The sequence below is a fragment of the Oncorhynchus clarkii genome, chromosome 9 (assembly GCF_045791955.1).
Source record: "Oncorhynchus clarkii lewisi isolate Uvic-CL-2024 chromosome 9, UVic_Ocla_1.0, whole genome shotgun sequence".
In the NCBI taxonomy this organism is placed as follows: Eukaryota; Metazoa; Chordata; class Actinopteri; order Salmoniformes; family Salmonidae; genus Oncorhynchus; species Oncorhynchus clarkii.
The window spans coordinates 12,065,449-12,081,593 of record NC_092155.1 but is presented as its reverse complement, the minus strand read 5'-3'; the positions used below and the strand labels follow the sequence as shown (position 1 = coordinate 12,081,593).

Sequence of the window (16,145 nt, the reverse complement as noted above, 5' to 3'; positions counted from 1 at the left end):
TCAGGTGAGAAGGGAGACACCTGCGTTAACTGTTTCTCCAGAGGCAACAGTGTCCCTGGAGCACAAGGCCCACCCGGACCTCCTGGGTTCCCAGGTAAGACTGCACCCCTCTCACCTGGTCACTTATCTCTCTACCTGGTTCTGTATACCTGGTAGGACCAAGTAGAGAGGAGATAACAGACAGCTGATTTGTCAAGTTGCAGGCCACCGCAACACTATACTCTACATAACACCGCTCTCTCATCCTTCTCTCCTCTCACCTCCTCGTCTCCCTCTCTCCTCCCTCCCTCCTCGTCTCCCTCTCTCCTCCCTCTCTCCTCCCTCTCTCCTCCACCGTCAGGTGGACCTGGAGGACCAGGGGCTAAAGGTGACAGAGGATTCCCAGGCGGCCCAGGGCCCTCAGGTTCTTCTGTAAGTACTTATTGCTTTTAATGTCCTACTTCCTGTTTTCAAACCCCCACTTCCTGTTTTCAAACCCACACAATTCTAGGTACTAATGTTTTGAATGGTATTATTATTAAACATAAGAACATTGGATTTAGCCCCACCTAACTCATATTGACAATGGCTTGAAGCTGGTCTGAAACTGGGTCAACACTTAGAATAACTTTATAGTAGGCTAACCTAGAGGCTGACTGACTAATTTAGGGCCTGTTTCCTGGACACCAATTAGAGAATCTCCATTGAAAATGCTTTTTAGTCTTGGATTAGGCTTAATCCGTGTCCTGGAAACTGTCCCTAAGTGTCTATAATAGCCTGGATAGAGTATCTAACTGACCCCTCCATCCTTCCATCTCTCTTTCCTCTATCCCGCTCTCTCCCCCAGGGTTTGCCCGGTCCCCAGGGTGCCCCTGGTTTCCCAGGAGAGAAGGGTGACCCAGGTGAGACTACCGCTGTGAATGGGGTGAGCGGAGATAAGGGAGACACAGGGTTTCCAGGACCCGCTGGCCTGCCTGGTCTGGACGGAAGACCTGGTCGCGATGGAGGTCCTGGAGCTCCTGGAGCCAAAGGATCATCTGTGAGTAGCAATGTTTTCCTCTCTCTCCCCTTCATCCCTCCAGTTATCATCCCTCCCTCCCTTCATCCATCCAACCGTTCTTCACTCCCGCCATTTCTTCGTTACTCTATCCCTCTTTCCATCCATCCATCCATCCCCTTATCTCTATCCCTCCATCTCTACCTCTATCCCTCTTTCCATCCATCCATCCATCCATCCCCTTATCTCTATCCCTTCATCTCTACCTCTATCCATCAATGTATCCATTCATTCATCCATCCATCCCCTTATCTCTATCCCTCCATCTCTACCTCTATCCCTCCATCCAACCATCCATCCATCTATCCATTCATTCATCCCTCCATCCCCTTACCTCTATCCCTCCATCTCTACCTCTATCCCTCCATCCAACCATCCGTCCATCTATCCATTCATTCATCCATCCGTCGCTTCAGCTTTTCTCTTTCCCTCCATCCCTACCCCTACGTAGAGGTTAGAGCGTTGGGCCAGTAACCAAAAGGTTACTAGATTGAATCCCCAAGCTGACAAGGTAAACATCTGTCATTCTGCCCCTAAGCAAGGCAGTTAATCCACTGTTTCCCAGACTCCGAAGATGTGAATGTTGAATATGTCAGTCCCCTGCACATTTCAGTTAAATACATTCAGTTGTACAACTGCCTAGGTATCCCCCTTTCCTTTACCTCTATCCCTCCATCCAACCATCCATCCATCTCTCCCACAACATAGCATTCTATATTAACTCTCTCTCTCTCGCGCTCTCTCTCTGCAGGGATCTCTATTAGTGAAGGGTGAGCGAGGACCTCCAGGTGAGCCCGGTTTGCAGGGTCTCCCAGGTGACAGGGGTGCCACCGGATCCCCAGGCTTCGGCCCGCAGGGGCCCCCCGGAGAGAAGGGTGTCCAAGGTGTCTCAGGGAGAACGGGAACACCTGGAGCACCAGGTGAGATATGTTGGTTGATATTCTTGATGACCAGAGAAGTTGTAACTAAAATGTTAATAAAAGTGAGATATATTAACAGAAGATGTCCAGGGATGTTGTGTTAGTTGTTTTTGTTATCATACTTTTGTCATTAGCTTTGCCTGACATCGACGACTACAACTGGTTACCATTATCTTTGCCTGACATCGATGTCAACAACTGGTTACCATTATCTCTGCCTGACATCGATGTCAACAACTGGTTACCATTATCTTTGCCTGACATCGAGGACAACAACTGGTTACCATTATCTTTGCCTGACATTGACGACTACAACTGGTTACCATTATCTTTGCCTGACATCGAGGACAACAACTGGTTACCATTATCTTTGCCTGACATCGACGACAACAACTGGTTACCATTATCTTTAGATGACATCGACGACTACAACTGGTTACCATTATCTTTGCCTGACATCGAGGACTACAACTGGTTACCATTATCTTTGCCTGACATCGAGGACTACAACTGGTTACCATTATCTTTGCCTGACATCGAGGACTACAACTGGCTACCATTATCTTTGCCTGACATCGACGACTACAACTGGTTACCATTATCTTTGCCTGACATTGATGTCAACAACTGGTTACCATTATCTTTGCCTGACATCAACGACTACAACTGGTTACCATTATCTTTGCCTGACATCGATGACTACAACTGCTGTTCTTCTATGACTACAACTCTTGTACCCCAACTCCCTAATCTCTGACCCTTGACCTCTGACCTGTAGGAGGTAAAGGGGAGCCGGGTCAGACGGTAGCAGAGAAGGGCCTCCCAGGACCCCGAGGACAGGATGGAGACCCCGGTCTACCTGGAAACCCAGGTAGATAACACCTGTACCTGCACAGGTCTATACTTACCTGGATGGATAGAACTGGTAGTTTAGCTTTCATCCAGAATGAGGATGGAGGTAACAGACAGATGTTTGGTGTTGTTTGGGGGAATATTTGATGTAATTCTATGAGGCATACACACTAGTGAACTGTTTAGTAGTAGTGTTGTAAATGTTTGCCAAAACTAAGTCTTCACTTCCGTGTCGACAGGTAACCCCGGCGGGCCAGGACAGCCCGGTTTCCCCGGGTCACCAGGTCCCAAGGGTGATCCCGGCCTCTCTGGCATCGGACTGCCAGGACCCCCCGGAGCTAAAGGTAAACACTAAATACCTGGACAGGTACAGTCTCACCTTTATGGTTATAATACGAACTCCAAGGTCCAGTTTCCCAGACACAGATTAAGCCTAGCCCTGGACTAAGAAGCGTTTTCAATGAAGAATCTCTATTGAACATGCTTTTTGGTCAAGGCTTAAGGCCCTGACAGATGCAAAGGATGGAACAGCCACTCTTAGCACAGAGTTATTTTTGTTTTTTACAGAAGTGCCAAATAGATGAGTATACTTTTATCATTATCACTGACCTGTCATCTCACCTGTCCATGCCTGCAGGATTCCCTGGCTCACCTGGTTTGCCAGGTGGTCCCGGAGGTCCAGGTAGACCAGGTGTGGACGGGTTCCCCGGACAGCCAGGTGCACCTGGAGCTAAGGTACAACCCCACTACTGTAGATACAGACTAACTCTACTACTATAGATACAGACTAACTCTACTACTATAGATACATACTAACTCTACTGCTATAGATACAGACTAACTCTACTACTATAGATACAGACTAACTCTACTACTATAGATACAGACTAACTCTACTACTATAGATACAGACTAACTCTACTACTATAGATACATACTAACTCTACTACTATAGATACAGACTAACTCTACTACTATAGATACATACTACTATAGATACAGACTAACTCTACTACTATAGATACAGACTAACTCTACTACTATAGATACAGACTAACTCTACTACTATAGATACAGACTAACTCTACTACTATAAATACAGACTAACTCTACTACTATAGATACAGACTAACTCTACTACTATAGATACAGACTAACTATACTACTATAGATACAGACTAACTCTACTACTATAGATACAGACTAACTCTACTACTATAGATACAGACTAACTCTACTACTATAGATACATACTACTATAGATACAGACTAACTCTACTACTATAGATACAGACTAACTCTACTACTATAGATACAGACTAACTCTACTACTATAGATACAGACTAACTCTACTACTATAGATACAGACTAACTCTACTACTATAGATACAGACTAACTCTACTACTATAGATACAGACTAACTCTACTACTATAGATACAGACTAACTCTACTACTATAGATACAGACTAACTCAACTACTATAGATACAGATTAACTCTACTACTTTAGAGACAGACAACCAGGTGGACCCGGAGTTAAGTTGCTTACCACATCCCCACTACTGTATATGGACTTAATGACAGTAATTTACATGTACAGCTATGAGTATCCAAACTAGATAACATAGGATCAAGTGAAGGGTAACAGCAAGTTTAGACCTAGTTATCTGACAGACACAGTTGACTCTGTTAACATTTGTCTGTGTTTGTATATTCCATGAAGTTTTTCTTTGTGTGTGTGTGTGATAGGGAGAGCCAGGCTTTGGGCTGTCAGGTCCCCAGGGCTCACCAGGCTTCCCCGGAGATAAAGGATTACCTGGACCCAAAGGAGACTCTGGTTTCCCTGGCAACCCCGGCTTGCCAGGACGATCCGGCTTTGACGGCGGCCCTGGTGCCAAAGGTACGGTTCCAACTTCTGATGGCGTGGTCGGCTGGAGTGTGGCGCTTAGAAACGCTGACGTTGTGGGTTTGATTCCCACACCGGTCACCTAATGTATACTGACTAAGCGTGTGTCAGTGGTTTCGAATTAAATTCATTTTTAAGATGGCTATGTTATTATATAGTCTCTTCATACATCAACAATATCATACTATAATCTAGGCAAATTCTTTCTGTGATGATTTTTCCAGACACAGATTAAGCATCGTTCTAGACCTACAGCATGCTCAACATTATCCTTAGTCCAGATATAGAGTATTTTATTAGCTAGCTAGTTAGTTGGTATTGCTATATTGTGTGGTCTGTACCTGTCTGTCTGTCTCCCAGGTGACTCTGGTATCCCTGGTAGAACCGGAGATCGTGGCCCTCAAGGATCACCCTCCATCGGCTCTCAGGGTGTCCCCGGCCCTGTCGGACCCCCAGGACCTATTGGCGCTCCAGGTAAGCCTTATAACAACAAACAGAACAGAGCTCACTTTTGACTAGCTGATTGATGAGAGATCGATAGTGTCTGAGTCTGATATTGAGATTAAGATTGCTAGCATTGATTGAGATTTGAGATTGATAGAGATGAATTCTGATAGATATATTGATTGGAGATTGAGTGATAGAATTTGATTGTGAATTGGTGGCATTTGCATGTGGTTGCAGCAGACCTTCTAGTATCACCATATTGTAGATACAATGCTAAGAATTGTTATCATATTAAACATATGCAAAAGGAAACCCCATGTAATATGTATATTTATGCTGCATTTTAAAATACATAGTGAGCCTGTTGTTTTTACCAGGGTGTCTTGTGTTTGAGATGACTGAATATGTCCAGAATGGATTCACACAGTCACACAGTGTTATGTGCATGGTCACCCTAAGGACTCTTATATTAATGTTAATGATGTATCTCAGTGGGCTGGCTATGTGGTTCAAGCTATGTTGTCACACTAGTTATTAATAAGCAGGTAACGCCACCCCACTGCAAGGCTTTTGAGCACCAAAGGGTTTGCAAACAGTTTGTAAGTGGTTCACCTGTAAAGGGTGTATTTGCTGAGCACTGAATGATGTCAACATGGCGATAGCATGTCTCTATGGGAGATCCTGTCTCAGACAGACGCATTGTCAGTCAGCGACGGTAACCGTACCCTGATCTTGGGAGTTTTTCGTCTTCTCACCTCACAACAATCCTTTTCTCTTCTTCTTGTGTGTGTTGTCGATGTCTCTTTGGCGAATTCCACTTGTGTGGCTGTCAGCTATCACCCACCCACACCTTTCATGTATTTGTTCTCCTCACTCTTAAACACAATGTACCTTTTCTGGTTCAAGCCAAAACCTCACCAATAACTTCACACTGTCCTCTACCTGGCTAGTACACAAAATAACTTACTAACCAGTCCCCTCCACCCAGGGCTCAGTTCTGAAGGCTCTTTCCTCATGTATGTCATGTTGGATAGACCTAGAGTATCACCCCCCCTTCTCCACATCTCTTTCTCATTCTCTGATCCACTCCATCCTTCCATCAGCTCCATTTTGAACATTTGCCCTGCTTACCTGCCGCTCTCTGAACTTTGACCTCAAGGCGAGAAAGGTATTGTATCGCAGCCTATCTGAACTAAAGTCTCTTTTTGGCAGCTGATTGGTTAATTGGTACTGTATTTCTGTGTGATTGGTTGATTGGTTTAGGGACTGTACTTCTGTTCTGCATGACATTACTCCAGCTATGAGGTAATGATATACAATTAGGTTATTTTATTCTGGACTGACATATGTGACCTTTACAATGTGTTGAATAGTCACTAGATTCCACTAGCACTGCAAGTCAAACTCAAAAAGCTTTATTGTCCTTCAAGACAGAATTTTTTTGTTGTTGCATTTGACAAAATTGACTTTCTGTGATGTCATAGATGAGGGACAGATGCTGATCAGAAAGTGAGAATCTGTCCTGACACTGTCCTTGATTCTCGGCGTTGCAGGATACTCAGGCAACAATGGAGAGAAGGGAGACCCCGGTCTTCCTGGTCCGGGCATTACAGGGTTGCCAGGAGACAGAGGAAGTCCCGGTTTCCCCGGCAGCCCCGGGGGAGTTGGACCTCAGGGTAACCCCGGTGGCCCTGGCCGCGATGGAATACCTGGCCTGCCTGGTAAGATAACGTCATTTCTGATCTATGGCAGCGTTTACCCAGGAGCTCATATCTGATATTTTGTTCAATTATTGGATCAGATCTTTTGCCAGTTTACACAGACAGCCCAATTCGGATCTTTTGACCAATTAATGGCAAAAAATCGGATCAGATTGGTCAAAAGACCAATTAGTGGCATAAGATCAGAATTGGGCTGCCTGTGTAAACACAGCCTATATGTCTGTTTCAGTCTCTGTCTGATAATCAGTCTCCTTCTGTGTTATGTATGTACGGATGGCCCAGTAAGATATTATTTTCAGTTTGACGTCTCTGACTGACTATTTTACACGTGATGCTTGCTATTCTCCGACTACATCTTAAATGGAATCCATTTCCCTTTATAGTGCACTTCTTTTGATAAGAGCCCTTGTCAAAAGTAGTGGGAATAGGCTGTCATTAGGGACGCATGCTCTGGCTTCCAGTAAAGACCCAAAGTAACCTGTGTTGATGGGAGGAGGCCAGTCAGAAGATGTGTAATCTGTGTTGATGGGAGGAGGCCAGTCAGAAGATGTGTAATCTGTGTTGATGGGAGGAGGCCAGTCAGAAGATGTGTAACCTGTGTTGATGGGAGGAGGCCAGTCAGAAGATGTGTAATCTGTGTTGATGGGAGGAGGCCAGTCAGAAGATGTGTAATCTGTGTTGATGGGAGGAGGCCAGTCAGAAGATGTGTAATCTGTGTTGATGGGAGGAGGCCAGTCAGAAGATGTGTAATCTGTGTTGATGGGAGGAGGCCAGTCAGAAGATGTGTAATCTGTGTTGATGGGAGGAGGCCAGTCAGAAGATGTGTAATCTGTGTTGATGGGAGGAGGCCAGTCAGAAGATGTGTAATCTGTGTTGATGGGAGGAGGCCAGTCAGAAGATGTGTAATCTGTGTTGATGGGAGGAGGCCAGTCAGAAGATGTGTAATCTGTGTTGATGGGAGGAGGCCAGTCAGAAGATGTGTAATCTGTGTTGATGGGAGGAGGCCAGTCAGAAGATGTGTAATCTGTGTTGATGGGAGGAGGCCAGTCAGAAGATGTGTAACCTGTGTTGATGGGAGGAGGCCAGTCAGAAGATGTGTAATCTGTGTTGATGGGAGGAGGCCAGTCAGAAGATGTGTAATCTGTGTTGATGGGAGGAGGCCAGTCAGAAGATGTGTAATCTGTGTTGATGGGAGGAGGCCAGTCAGAAGATGTGTAATCTGTGTTGATGGGAGGAGGCCAGTCAGAAGATGTGTAACCTGTGTTGATGGGAGGAGGCCAGTCAGAAGATGTGTAATCTGTGTTGATGGGAGGAGGCCAGTCAGAAGATGTGTAATCTGTGTTGATGGGAGGAGGCCAGTCAGAAGATGTGTAATCTGTGTTGATGGGAGGAGGCCAGTCAGAAGATGTGTAATCTGTGTTGATGGGAGGAGGCCAGTCAGAAGATGTGTAATCTGTGTTGATGGGAGGAGGCCAGTCAGAAGATGTGTAATCTGTGTTGATGGGAGGAGGCCAGTCAGAAGATGTGTAATCTGTGTTGATGGGAGGAGGCCAGTCAGAAGATGTGTAATCTGTGTTGATGGGAGGAGGCCAGTCAGAAGATGTGTAATCTGTGTTGATGGGAGGAGGCCAGTCAGAAGATGTGTAATCTGTGTTGATGGGAGGAGGCCAGTCAGAAAATGTGTAATCTGTGTTGATGGGAGGAGGCCAGTCAGAAGATGTGTAACCTGTGTTGATGGGAGGAGGCCAGTCAGAAGATGTGTAATCTGTGTTGATGGGAGGAGGCCAGTCAGAAGATGTGTAATCTGTGTTGATGGGAGGAGGCCAGTCAGAAGATGTGTAATCTGTGTTGATGGGAGGAGGCCAGTCAGAAGATGTGTAATCTGTGTTGATGGGAGGAGGCCAGTCAGAAGATGTGTAATCTGTGTTGATGGGAGGAGGCCAGTCAGAAGATGTGTAATCTGTGTTGATGGGAGGAGGCCAGTCAGAAGATGTGTAATCTGTGTTGATGGGAGGAGGCCAGTCAGAAGATGTGTAATCTGTGTTGATGGGAGGAGGCCAGTCAGAAGATGTGTAATCTGTGTTGATGGGAGGAGGCCAGTCAGAAGATGTGTAATCTGTGTTGATGGGAGGAGGCCAGTCAGAAGATGTGTAATCTGTGTTGATGGGAGGAGGCCAGTCAGAAAATGTGTAATCTGTGTTGATGGGAGGAGGCCAGTCAGAAGATGTGTAACCTGTGTTGATGGGAGGAGGCCAGTCAGAAGATGTGTAATCTGTGTTGATGGGAGGAGGCCAGTCAGAAGATGTGTAATCTGTGTTGATGGGAGGAGGCCAGTCAGAAGATGTGTAATCTGTGTTGATGGGAGGAGGCCAGTCAGAAGATGTGTAATCTGTGTTGATGGGAGGAGGCCAGTCAGAAGATGTGTAATCTGTGTTGATGGGAGGAGGCCAGTCAGAAGATGTGTAATCTGTGTTGATGGGAGGAGGCCAGTCAGAAGATGTGTAATCTGTGTTGATGGGAGGAGGCCAGTCAGAAGATGTGTAATCTGTGTTGATGGGAGGAGGCCAGTCAGAAGATGTGTAATCTGTGTTGATGGGAGGAGGCCAGTCAGAAGATGTGTAATCTGTGTTGATGGGAGGAGGCCAGTCAGAAGATGTGTAATCTGTGTTGATGGGAGGAGGCCAGTCAGAAGATGTGTAATCTGTGTTGATGGGAGGAGGCCAGTCAGAAGATGTGTAATCTGTGTTGATGGGAGGAGGCCAGTCAGAAGATGTGTAACCTGTGTTGATGGGAGGAGGCCAGTCAGAAGATGTGTAACCTGTGTTGATGGGAGGAGGCCAGTCAGAAGATGTGTAATCTGTGTTGATGGGAGGAGGCCAGTCAGACGATGTGTAATCTGTGTTGATGGGAGGAGGCCAGTCAGAAGATGTGTAACCTGTGTTGATGGGAGGAGGCCAGTCAGAAGATGTGTAATCTGTGTTGATGGGAGGAGGCCAGTCAGAAGATGTGTAATCTGTGTTGATGGGAGGAGGCCAGTCAGAAGATGTGTAACCTGTGTTGATGGGAGGAGGCCAGTCAGAAGATGTGTAATCTGTGTTGATGGGAGGAGGCCAGTCAGAAGATGTGTAATCTGTGTTGATGGGAGGAGGCCAGTCAGAAGATGTGTAATCTGTGTTGATGGGAGGAGGCCAGTCAGAAGATGTGTAATCTGTGTTGATGGGAGGAGGCCAGTCAGAAGATGTGTAATCTGTGTTGATGGGAGGAGGCCAGTCAGAAGATGTGTAATCTGTGTTGATGGGAGGAGGCCAGTCAGAAGATGTTGTTAAAGTAATTAAATAACTATATGTTTTAACACCCAATTAAAATTAAACACTGTCAATTCATAAGGATTTGTAAGACCCTTATTTTATAAAAATGGACAGAGCCCAGTCTTAAAGTCAAACAGCAGCCTTTATTCACGAGAGTACTGAACACGATACAGTTTACCACAGGTTATAAACTGAAAATGACGTCATTAGTTTTCAAACTGTCCCGTCTCTTCTCCCACCCTGGTACAAAGGCAGTATCTCAAGCCTTCCCACATCGTCCCACACCAATTTCATATAATTTATGACTGAGCCAAGGTCTTCCTGTGTAGATAAGCATTCTAGCCAGTCTGAAGATATAGTTCATTAATTTCTACCAAGGAACAGACAGTCATTGTTCTAATTATTGATTGTATTTACACACATTATATTCAGTACTAGGATTAAGAAAGAAAATTCATACATATACAGTAACATAATAGTATTCGGATTAGTCAGTCCTGATTGAAATGTATACATAATTAGTCATTATTGATAAAAATCCCCTTAACATATGTGTAATCTGTGTTGATGGGAGGAGGCCAGTCAGAAGATGTGTAATCTGGTAATCTGTGTTGATGGGAGGAGGCCAGTCAGAAGATGTGTAACCTGTGTTGATGGGAGGAGGCCAGTCAGACGATGTGTAACCTGTGTTGATGGGAGGAGGCCAGTCAGAAGATGTGTAACCTGTGTTGATGGGAGGAGGCCAGTCAGAAGATGTGTAATCTGTGTTGATGGGAGGAGGCCAGTCAGAAGATTTGTAATCTGTGTTGATGGGAGGAGGCTAGTCAGAAGATGTGTAATATGTGTTGATGGGAGGAGGCCAGTCAGATGATGTGTAATCTGTGTTGATGGGAGGAGGCCAGTCAGATGATGTGTAATCTGTGTTGATGGGAGGAGGCCAGTCAGAAGATTTGTAACCTGTGTTGATGGGAGGAGGCCAGTCAGACGATGTGTAACCTGTGTTGATGGGAGGAGGCCAGTCAGAAGATGTGTAACATGTGTTGATGGGAGGAGGCCAGTCAGAAGATGTGTAATCTGTGTTGATGGGAGGAGGCCAGTCAGAAGATTTGTAATCTGTGTTGATGGGAGGAGGCCAGTCAGATGATGTGTAATATGTGTTGATGGGAGGAGGCCAGTCAGATGATGTGTAATCTGTGTTGATGGGAGGAGGCCAGTCAGATGATGTGTAATCTGTGTTGATGGGAGGAGGCTAGTCAGAAGATTTTTAATCTGTGTTGATGGGAGGAGGCCAGTCAGACGATGTGTAACCTGTGTTGATGGGAGGAGGCCAGTCATAAGATGTGTAATCTGTGTTGATGAGAGGAGGCCAGTAAGAAGATGTGTAATCTGTGTTGATGGGAGGAGGCCAGTCAGAAGATTTGTAACCTGTGTTGATGGGAGGAGAACCAGTCAGATGATGTGTAACCTGTGTTGATGGGAGGAGGCCAGTCAGAAGATGTGTAATCTGTGTTGATGGGAGGAGGCCAGTCAGAAGATTTTTAACCTGTGTTGATGGGAGGAGGCCAGTCAGATGATGTGTAATCTGTGTTGATGGGAGGAGGCCAGTCAGAAGATGTGTAACCTGGTAATCTGTGTTGATGGGAGGAGGCCAGTCAGATGATGTGTAATCTGTGTTGATGGGAGGAGGCCAGTCAGAAGATGTGTAACCTGTGTTGATGGGAGGAGGCCAGTCAGAAGATGTGTAACCTGTGTTGATGGGAGGAGGCCAGTCAGAAGATGTGTAACCTGTGTTGATGGGAGGAGGCCAGTCAGAAGATGTGTAACCTGTGTTGATGGGAGGAGGCCAGTCAGAAGATGTGTAACCTGTGTTGATGGGAGGAGGCCAGTCAGAAGATGTGTAACCTGTGTTGATGGGAGGAGGCCAGTCAGATGATGTGTAATCTGTGTTGATGGGAGGAGGCCAGTCAGATGATGGGTAATCTGTGTTGATTGAAGGAGGCCAGTCAGATGATGTGTAACCTGTGTTGATGGGAGGAGGCCAGTCAGATGATGTGTAACCTGTGTTGATGGGAGGAGGCCAGTCAGATGATGTGTAATCTGTGTTGATGGGAGGAGGCCAGTCAGATGATGTGTAACCTGTCTTCTCTCTCTCTAGTTTGTTTTTATTTTCTGTTTGATGTGTTTGACTGTCTACATATTATGCTTCTTGCTCCATCTTTCACTTCCAGAAAAGTCCCCAACCTACCTCTCTTTCCAAAGTCCCCAACCTACCTCTCTTTCCAAAGTCCCCAACCTACCTCTCTTTCCAAAGTCCCCAACCTACCTCTCTGTCTTTACACAGGTGGTAAAGGAGACATGGGTGTAATGGGAACTCCTGGATCTCTGGGATCCCCTGGCAACCCCGGAGGGCCCGGCTTCCCTGGACCTAAAGGCAGCTACACACACACATGCACACACGCACACACACACACACACACACACGCACACACACACAAGCACACACCTAAAGGGACTGCTACTATATAGACCATGGAGTCATAGGACAGCAGTCGCAATAGATCCACATATGGACCAAGATCACACAGATGCCAGGTCTTACGATCAAACAAACTAGTCCTAAACATCTGCTGCATTAGCTATAAGGAACCCACACACACACATAAACACGCACGTGTTAGTACTGTATGTGTCTCGGGTAATAGACTCTCTGACCCTGAGTGTCTTCTTCCTCCAGGTGACGATGGTTTCCCAGGGCGACCAGGTGGGACCGGCAGTCCAGGTCTGAAGGGAGACAGGGGAGACCCCGGTCTCGTAGGACTCCCCGGGCCCAGCAACTCTCCCCCTTCAATCAAGGGAGCCAAAGGAGATGCAGGAGAACCAGGTATGTCTGTTTGTTGGTCGGTCTTTCTATCTATCTATCTATCTATCTATCTATCTATCATGATCGTAATGACTATAAAATGCAGGATTTAAGTAAATAAAAGGGTGCCCAAAATGGTGCTCCGCTGGGCACTCCCATCGCAAATCTAGGCACTTTTGCAAGCGTTATGAATGTAGAAGTTCTCCCCAGTGTAGAAGAAAGTCTTACACTCAGCAAAGATGGATGCCCAGCTCTTGTTTGATATGTTTACTGCTATTACTGAAACATGTCTAACCATCCTGTCTCTGTGCTGTGTAGGTTTGCGAGGTCAGCCGGGTCAGAAGGGTATTTCCGGTCTCCCTGGAGACGCTGGTATACCAGGACAGGATGGAAGACCTGGGTTACCTGGACCTCAAGGTATTGTAAAGTCATCCAATAGTACATTCATCCAATAGTACATTCATCCTATAGTACATTCATCCTATAGTAAAGTCATCCTATAGTACATTCATCCAATAGTACATTCATCCTATAGTAAAGTCATCCTATAGTATATTCATCCTATAGTATATTCATCCTATAGTACAGTCATCCTATAGTACAGTCATCCAATAGTGCAGTCATCCAATAGTGCAGTCATCCAGTAGTGCAGTCATCCAATAGTGCAGTCATCATATAGTACAGTCATCCTATAGTACAGTCATCATATAGTAGAGTCATCCTATAGTACAGTCATCCTATAGTACAGTCATCCTATAGCACAGTCATCCTATAGTACAGTCATCCTATAGCACAGTCATCCTATAGTACAGTCATCCTATAGTACAGTAATCCTATAGTACAGTCATCCTATAGCACAGTCATCCTATAGCACAGTCATCCTATAGTACATTAATCCTATAGTACAGTCATCCTATAGGACAGTAATCCTATAGAACAGTCATCCTATAGTACAGTCATCCTATAGTACAGTCATCCTATAGTACAGTCATCATATAGTAGTCATCCTATAGTACAGTCATCCTATAGTACAGTCATCCTATAGTACAGTAGTCCTATAGTACAGTCATCCTATAGTACAGTCATCCTATAGTACAGTCATCCTATAGTACAGTCATCCTATAGTACAGTCATCCTATAGTACAGTCATCCTATAGTACAGTCATCCTATAGTACAGTCATCATATAGTACAGTCATCCTATAGCACAGTCATCCTATAGTACAGTCATCCTACCTAGAGATCTTACTTGATAATGTTTCCTGTTGACTTCAATATGCCGTTCAGATATTAATTATTTCATTATTAGTGTCTTGCATCTTCAGAAATGCCTAACCAACATGGGCTTATAAAATACCTATGTCTAAAGTTGTCATTGAGCACCAGAATGTTCTCCATAATGTCCTCTACTGAACAGTCACTCCTAACATTCTCTTTCCGTTGTGCTCCGGTCCCAAACGAGACCTCTAATGTCATGTATGGATTATTTACCATTCTTTACGTAATATCTTCAGGTCCCAAAGGAGACATGGGTATCCCTGGAGGATCAGGCTCACCAGGAAGCCAAGGACTTAAAGGCAACATGGGAGAGATGGGCTTCCCAGGTGGGTGTCAGCCAGCTGATAACCTCATATCCCCACCATCAACATCACCATCACGTTCTATACCCTCATATCATCACCATCATGTTATATAACCTCATATCATCACCATCATGTTATATAACCTCATATCATCACCATCACCATCATGTTGTATAACCTCATATCATCACCATCACCATCATGTTCTATAACCTCATATCATCACCATCACCATCATGTTCTATAACCTCATATCATCACCATCATGTTATATATATAAATTAAGTGTTTTCAGTGAACTGATTGATTAGTGTTGTCAGTGAATTGATTGATTAGTGTTGTCAGTGAACTGATTGATAGATGAATCATAGTTGGAGTGTTGTGAATGAACTCTATTTGGCCAACTGCGCTAATCTTATTGTCCATTTATGATGATGTCACAGGACCCACAGGAGCGAAAGGAACTCCAGGTCAGCTAGGTCGGTCGGGCGTACCCGGTAGTTCAGGAGCACCAGGGTTCCCCGGAGCTAAAGGAGACCCAGGTTCCCCCGGATTTGGTGCCACAGGAGCTACAGGTCCCAAGGTACGGAAATGACTTTAGAACCATCTAGAACCGCATCTAGAACCACGGGTTCCTTTATGCTTGAATCTTTATCTCTCCAGGTTTAGATTAGTTATTTGAGTAATTTGTAGTGAACTGTCAACTCAATATGATTGAGATTTGTAATAATAGAAAAGTGCTATATTGATGATGTTGTTATCTTTATAATCAGTAGTTGTAGAGCTAGTACTGTTAGTTTAACTTTCAATATTAGAGAAATGACTGTTCTCTATCTATAATGTAACGTTATTCCTCTCTCTCTCTCTCACACACACACTCTCACACTCACACACTTTCACACTCATACGCTCTCACATACTCTCACACACAGGGTGAGCCCGGTCGGTCGGGATTCCCCGGACAAAATGGAGTGAAAGGAACTCCCGGAACACCAGGGCTTCCAGGGTTTCCCGGCGGCCCCGGAGCCAAAGGCGACCCCGGCCTCCCAGGATTCCAAGGTACACTTCCGGTAACTAACGGTTCTGGTGCTAACCACCAGTGCTGGACAGTGGAAAAACCAGGAATAGTGTCTTCATGTAAAATCCATCTACCTGTGTCATTAAGTCTGTCCGTCTGTCTTTACGGTAATTCATTTAGGTTCTCCCGGTATTCCCGGGCCTAAGGGTCTAGACGGTACCCCTGGTAACCCCGGTCTCGCCGGAGGCCCCGGGCGACCGGGAGAGAATGGCCGTGCCGGATCACCTGGGTTCCCAGGCGACAAGGGTCAGGCAGGTCGCGACGGAATCCCTGGACCAGCGGGGGTCAAAGGAGACCAAGGTAGGTGGCGTAGTCACACGAGAAAACTACATTACCCATGATACAGTTCTCATCACTGAGTTGTGCGTGTCATGGTGGTATTACGCAGAAAGACCATGCACTTGTATAATGGTATGACTATTCTCTTTCAAAT

At 45.4% G+C, this 16,145-nt stretch overlaps 1 protein-coding gene across 1 annotated transcript in view; it reads left to right on the top strand.

Moving 5' to 3' along the window:
* The window catches only part of LOC139415894 (collagen alpha-5(IV) chain-like), an 88,888-nt gene that overhangs the window by 54,761 nt on the left and 17,982 nt on the right, over nucleotides 1-16,145 (top strand). The window contains exons 20-36 of the mRNA XM_071164042.1: nucleotides 5-94; nucleotides 341-411; nucleotides 827-1,018; nucleotides 1,788-1,956; nucleotides 2,735-2,827; nucleotides 3,048-3,152; nucleotides 3,446-3,543; nucleotides 4,560-4,710; nucleotides 5,077-5,190; nucleotides 6,717-6,884; nucleotides 12,534-12,623; nucleotides 12,927-13,073; nucleotides 13,371-13,469; nucleotides 14,566-14,655; nucleotides 15,078-15,217; nucleotides 15,567-15,693; nucleotides 15,833-16,012. Coding sequence (XP_071020143.1) covers nucleotides 5-94; nucleotides 341-411; nucleotides 827-1,018; nucleotides 1,788-1,956; nucleotides 2,735-2,827; nucleotides 3,048-3,152; nucleotides 3,446-3,543; nucleotides 4,560-4,710; nucleotides 5,077-5,190; nucleotides 6,717-6,884; nucleotides 12,534-12,623; nucleotides 12,927-13,073; nucleotides 13,371-13,469; nucleotides 14,566-14,655; nucleotides 15,078-15,217; nucleotides 15,567-15,693; nucleotides 15,833-16,012 — 2,124 coding nt within the window. The remainder of the gene's footprint in view (nucleotides 1-4; nucleotides 95-340; nucleotides 412-826; nucleotides 1,019-1,787; nucleotides 1,957-2,734; nucleotides 2,828-3,047; nucleotides 3,153-3,445; nucleotides 3,544-4,559; nucleotides 4,711-5,076; nucleotides 5,191-6,716; nucleotides 6,885-12,533; nucleotides 12,624-12,926; nucleotides 13,074-13,370; nucleotides 13,470-14,565; nucleotides 14,656-15,077; nucleotides 15,218-15,566; nucleotides 15,694-15,832; nucleotides 16,013-16,145) is intronic.